Source organism: Necator americanus, chromosome III (assembly GCF_031761385.1).
Source record: "Necator americanus strain Aroian chromosome III, whole genome shotgun sequence".
NCBI classification, from domain to species: domain Eukaryota; kingdom Metazoa; phylum Nematoda; class Chromadorea; order Rhabditida; family Ancylostomatidae; genus Necator; species Necator americanus.
The window spans coordinates 31,118,331-31,124,816 of NC_087373.1; the positions used below are offsets into that span (position 1 = coordinate 31,118,331).

At 38.6% G+C, this 6,486-nt stretch overlaps 1 protein-coding gene across 1 annotated transcript; it reads right to left on the minus strand.

Moving 5' to 3' along the window:
• Positions 1-1,086: 1,086 nt before the first annotated feature.
• RB195_011544 (uncharacterized protein) lies at positions 1,087-4,306 on the minus strand (the record flags this gene model as incomplete). The annotated part of the gene is made up of 13 exons (XM_064193002.1): positions 1,087-1,111; positions 1,285-1,448; positions 1,505-1,655; positions 1,731-1,910; positions 2,096-2,206; positions 2,265-2,398; positions 2,651-2,729; positions 2,906-3,084; positions 3,145-3,285; positions 3,395-3,496; positions 3,776-3,871; positions 4,040-4,196; positions 4,293-4,306. 13 exons carry the CDS (start codon positions 4,304-4,306, stop codon positions 1,087-1,089), a joined length of 1,533 nt encoding a protein of 510 aa, XP_064050585.1.
• Between the last annotated feature and the right edge of the window lie 2,180 nt (positions 4,307-6,486).

Consider the following 6,486-nt stretch of genomic DNA (forward strand, 5'->3'; position numbering starts at 1 on the left):
ACCTCATAATGGCATGTTTCGTCGACGATTGTTTATAAACGTGTATTTGTTTTCTGTTCATATTTATGAAAACTATGTTCTCATTTATCAGTAATTTGTCAGTTTTTTAATAGGCATAGGAAATAAATGAGGAAATCTCATTCCAGCACATTTTAGAGAGTAGTTACATAATCCTTGGTTATATATTTTCCCTTGTTGATACGTAATTCTCAACACCTTCTTTGTTGATATCCCTTTGTAAATGAGTTTGATTTGTTAAAAATTCTGAAAATATTCGGTGTAGTTAAATAAAAGATAATTGATCGGAAGCATGTACATGTGGTACTTTTGCACACGATGGTGAAGTAACAAAAGTCGGTGAAAGTGACGAGTGTTCAGGTTGGTTTGATATTGCGAGCAAAACTTATTTCCATTTGCACATTTCGAAATTTTAACTTTCGCGCGAATATGCGGATATTCCTGTCGGTGAAATCTCAAAGAATCGGAGAGGGATTTTCCTGTTTCAACTTCTTCCTGGCCATCATTTACTTACAATTCATATAGGCTTTGATATAGACTTCATATAAGCTCATTGAGGAGCCTTTCATTTTCTTGACTTTCTTCCAAATGTAAAATGGGCATGTAATTATTTTCTCTCCTGAAATTTACGCATAGTTTTACTGTATTTTCTATATGTGAAATGCCATAGCTTTGAAATAACAAGCTTTTTAGAACCAAAATATCTTGAGCGCTGAATTTCCTGCAGCATATTCCATATTCTCGCCTCACGGCGTTAGAAGTTTGTTAATGGTTTCAACCCAAAAAAATCAAGAGGTGCCTTTTTTTGCTATCATAATGAATTAATTTTAACCAAGAGGATGATATCGTGTTGCCCAGACGGCGTATCTCTTGTTATTATTACTATGGGTATCACTTATGCGCGACGTACATGCAAGACCTCCATGCACAGTCTTAAACAGCTACATGAACAAACGACCTCCTTAACACCTTCGCACGTATCTCTATACATATTTATCCACGACTAAATAACGGTATACCAACTTTCATCCAAAAAGAGTGAAATGACTGGAATGGTGAGATGCTTCTTCAGTATTTAGGACGCTTGTAGTCTCTGAAAAAGCATAATTTGACTTGAGAATTGAAAAAAAAGCTGTGAGAAAAGGAGGGCATGGAAATAATGAATTGTAGTAAATTGAGTTAAATAAAAAGATAGCTGCAAAGGGTAAAAAATGCACAACTTCTGAGAATTGCATCCAAACTTCAACTCCTTTTAAGATTTCTCACCTGTCTTCCTCCAGCCCACTTTTACGTTTCTCAATCAACTTCGTGATTTGATTCAATTCCTTATCAATCTTTTTGTTGACATCTACACTCTTTCTCGTCTTTCTGCCATCGCCTGTCTTTACGCCATATTGATATGCAGCCTTTGGCATTGCTTCTCGAGATCCCTTCAAGAACCGTGACTGAACATCAGCTCAAATGGCCGAACTATGTATTTCAATACCTGAAACTTCTCGTAATCATCGTCATTATCGAACTCCCACCGCTTGATAGTGGACTTCTTTGATCCCATGTCCATCATTGTTAGGTCTTCTTCGTCAGAATCCCAACCTCCACCCATCTCAGCCATCCCTCCGGGATAGCACTCGTCATACCTGAAAAAAAATAAAACTTTGCAAGAGCTGAGGAAAATCTTGAAAAAATGATAGAAAGCACTGACGAAATCTTACCCTCCTCCTTCAGCTTCCTTTCTTCTCTTCTCCATTTTCTCTTCTAAGCGCTTCTCCTTGTCGCGCTCTTCTCGTTCTTTCCGCTCCCGATCTCGTTCACGGTCTCTGTCGCGGTCCCGTTCGCGATCTCGTTCTCTGTCACGGTCACGATCTCGACGTTCAAAATCACGTCCGCCGCGCCTAAAAACGAATGCAGATTGAAAACTCACACATCCCTCAAAAAAAGGTAATTCTTCAAAATGAACACATTCATATTTAGATTTTTTATTCACATTTTAGACATGCAGGAAGCTATGAAAAATAAGATGGAGCACGAAATTCTACAAGATGAGGGCAACAAAATAAAGTAATGAAGCAATTCTAACCTATCACGTTCTCTGTCTCTTCTATCCCGATCATCTCGCTTGTATCGATCGTCTCTCGAATCAAAGTAATTTCTGTCTCTTCTTTGATCCCTATCTTTATCCTTCCGGTCCCTATAAGAGTACAAATGACTCTTGAAACAAAATTATTTTACAATGACGAATACCCTACCGGTCCTTATCTCTCTTAGGTGCATATTCAGTTTCGTTGTCATATATACTTTGAGATTGATACTTTTTAGCTTCTTCTTCAGTCATGTCTATCTTCTTCTTCTTCTTGTGATCGGAACGGAGATAAGAGAGAACCTAAATACTTTCCTTAGATTCCATTTAATGCTAGAAATATAGTACAGCTATTTGATATCTGCTCTGAAAATTCTCAAGGAGCAAACACTTCAATTGTACAAAACTTTCCAGCAATTGATCAAACTCAATTCTCTTTGTTTTCTACAGCTTAGATATTAGATTCTAAGAAAGGGCAGCTGAAAATAGTAGATAAATAATAAATAATAAATGAACAATAGCAAAAGAGTGACTAATTCAAAAACGTAATAGTACCTGAGTAAGCTTTGAAATCAACATATTGTTAGCGTTGATATTTGCATTCGACTCTGCCTTCGGACAATCGTATAAAGATCTAAATAAACCGCAAACACTCTAAAATTGGCTTAACCTTACTCGGAGAAATATGACACTATTAGAACAGAGTCGAGAACTAGTCAGAATAATGCAGAAGCTTCAAAACAGCAGACGGTCACGGGCGTTGTACTGGCGAAAAAATCGATTCAGTATTCATCAAGTTATAGGCGTTACCTAAGTAATGTGGTGGGTATTTCACTCTCGTCATCTTCCATATCAACCACATAAGCCATCCTCCCTTTGCCGAATAATTCATTCCGCAAGGGTAGCTCATTCTTGAACAGAATTCTATGCATAGCTCGGACCATTTTGTTGTCCGACATCTTTTCCACTACGTCCACACCTTTTTGGTCCTGAGTTGAAAATATTGAGAAAAAATCTAATAGAGGATGGAAGGAGAGGAAAAGACATACATAAGCAAGATCCAACTCATCAACAGCTTCCACTTCCGCTTGTGACTTATTTATTTCACTTCGAACCTTGTTGAGCAGCGAATAATCAAGACCTTTTACCAAGTGAGTGTGTTCCATATCTCCTCCGAGATATTTGGATTCCTAAAAATCAGGAGAACAAATTGTTAATGGAGGTCGTAAAAATTCGTAACTCTGCATATGTACAAGTGTGGAAATTTTCTTACAAGAAAATGATGCAAAACAAAATTACCTCAATGGCTTGTCTTCTCAGATTAGCTTTGTCCGTGATCGCACGTGCATCTCCTGGTAAAGCCCGGTATGCTGCTGCTAACTTGACGATTTCATCATTGTCCTGAACGTCAACGGTGATTATTTGAATGACAAATAGATCACAGGAAAAAAAGAGACAAGAAAAGACAAATATATCCTACAAATATATTGTCAAAATTGTTCCTCAAAATGTCAAGAAATTTCTTGGTCGCAAAATTATTGAAATAATCACAACGATTTCAGGAATTCGTTAAAGGAAAAACCCAATGGGATAGAGGTGTCATTCGCATGGAAGAGACAAAGAAAGAAGAAAAGGAACAAAATATCATTTGTAGAGAAATCTGAAATCATCTGCACTCACATCGTTGCCTTTCAAACGACGCTCGAGTGCTCGGTCCCGATAGTTCTTGAGGATTTCCTTCAGGTTAGCCTCATCCTCGTTGTATTCGCTTTTCTCCTGGAGAAGGATCACCGCAATTATCAAACTAACGACAATAATACACAATCTTTGATATTACAGATTTGATGTAGACAGTGAGAAACTAAATCTACCAGAGATTGTTAATATTCACATTCAAATAGAATGTGTCGAGGATGATTCTTTAATCTGATGAATCTTTAATACCTTTTTGTGTTTGTGACCGCCTCCTCCTTTCTTCTTATCAGGCTTCGCTTGATGTCGGTGGGTGAAAGAATGAGAACTCTCACCAGAAGCAGCTGTTTCAGCGATCGGCTTCTTGGGTGCATTCAGTAATTTTCGGAAATCCTCATTTCGGAGATTTCTAAATCAGAAATATTAAGTTCTTACATGTATAACATCAAGAATAATAGACTTTAGAATCATATATTGAAAAAAGTAATATAAGCGGCTTGTTTACCCTGTCTCCGTCATTGTCGCAATCAAACGCTTCTAGTTCCTCTTCTTGAAATGAAAAACGACGTTACCAGAAATAACACCTGAGGATATGAAGAATGTATATGAAAAGCGATATTAAGGAAGCTGTCGAGATTATTTCCGATTATTGGATTTTTTTTGCCTACGATACAGCTATAGGCCTTTATTTAGGTTTTTTCGCGAAGCAAAAGTAGGGGTTTCTGCAGAATACATGAGAATCCATTACTGGAGGTGAGCTAACAACTTGAAAAAGAATATATTTCAAGTGACGTGATATTTAATCCAGGGACATATTAACATTTTAGGACTGAAATAAAAGATTCGGATGAGTTCAGAGGTTATTCGGCCAAACCAGCTACAAAAGCGAAAAACCTTACTAAGCGCGTCTGGAAAATAGAAAAAATTCCGAGCACATTTTCCAGAAGAACTATCTGTTTCGACGCAACCAAAGTCACAGTATAGACGAACTTTGATTAGCCGCTTATGAGAAAAAAATTTAAAGTGAACGTATGCAACGAATCGAACGACTAAATCCTCAATCAAAAAGGTTGTATTGGATTGCCAGCGAGAAGCAGAACTCGGACCAGACGATGCTGCGGGCGGCACGGTTGCGTCGCGTCGCCCCTAGACAGACCAAATAATCCTCACCAAGGTGGGGTTTGCGATCAGGCGCTATATTTGGTCAGAGACATGTTTCGTAGCAGTGCTCCAAAGAGACACGATCTCTCCAGAATACAGCTAGGAGGGAAACATACTGATGTTTACTGTTGTTAGTCTTATTTTCAAGCTCAGTGGACGGAGGCTGCGAAGCACTACTATGTAGTATATACGATGCTCTAAATATGTTATTACTACTGCTGATGTATTCAAGATAGTTCGAGATTCAAGATAGATAGATATCAAGGGGAAGATTCGGGGAGATTCTCATCGTACGAAGACAAGGAAAATCTTTGTCCGAGGCGTTCTTCCACGCTCATTGGGTCCGAACTCGCGGACAGATACCTTTGTGCGCTCCTAATCTCTGTGATTTCTGGGCTTATGGACTAGATTGAGTGTTTATTCCCTGATATTTGTAGACTATGCTCCGGTTGCTATCTCCTGGCGTACAGACCCAACCTCGAAAACCCTCCTTATTGCCTCTGATGCCTCAAATCCCCGAGTTTACAACCGTTCGTACGCGTTTTCACGCGATAACATCGAATATATTCAAAATTACGCATAAGAATCAGTAATAATGACTGTGCCAATATAAATTATGATCTAAATGCGAATTGGAGTCGAGAGGAAGGTTACTACAAAATTATTACAAGTAAAAGTAACTGCACTATCACTTGTTGTCATTTCAGCGTTGTCACGCTCTAGTGGCAACACCGTGCTCTAGCTAACATTGATGTGTTGGTAGATATACTGTCAGGTCCCGGTACCGACAGTAAGTGTTTTCTTGTGACTCAGGTTTAATCTTGATATTAATTTATTAGTCTAGTAGTAGTCTGTGTAGTTGTACTTTAGTTTTTACTCTTTTTGGAAGAAAAATCAGAGTGGAATTGACTCGTGCATCGATAACTCGTCCTGTTGTTTGTTTTGCGTTAATTTCCTTCGAGTTCGAGTTATAACCCCAACGTTTCTGGTAATGTTTGTTAGTTAGGTGGGATTGTGGTGTCCAGGTAGTTGGAAGGGGCCAATAGCTGGGGCCCAATTTTGAGATTGGTGGGGCTTCGCTCAATCTCGGACGATTTCGAACATTCTTCGAATTCTTCTTTTAAACTAAGAATGTGTCCAGATCTGACTTCTACGGTACGGCAGTACGAATTCTTGCGGTTTTCCCATTTGTGAAGGATTAGGTTAGTCACGAGGAAAAATCTTGACTGATTTAGACTTTTCTCTGATAAACCGTTCCCCGATTTAATTTATCTGTTGAATTGATGTGATATTCCTTCGGGGTGTGTGAAATAATCCCGGTCATAAGTCCATAGAGCTCCAAATACCTTTGTACCGCGGTCGTACCGATAGGAATCTATTCCATACACCTGCTCGATTTTGGATTATGATCAGTTCTTGTAACGCTCAAGGCTACACACATGTTTGTTCTCCGGAAATAAAGGTTGCGCAATAGTATTTAAATTGCTCGAAATGATACTTTTGACTGCACATGAGTGCATAGGTACTGCTGTGTCTGC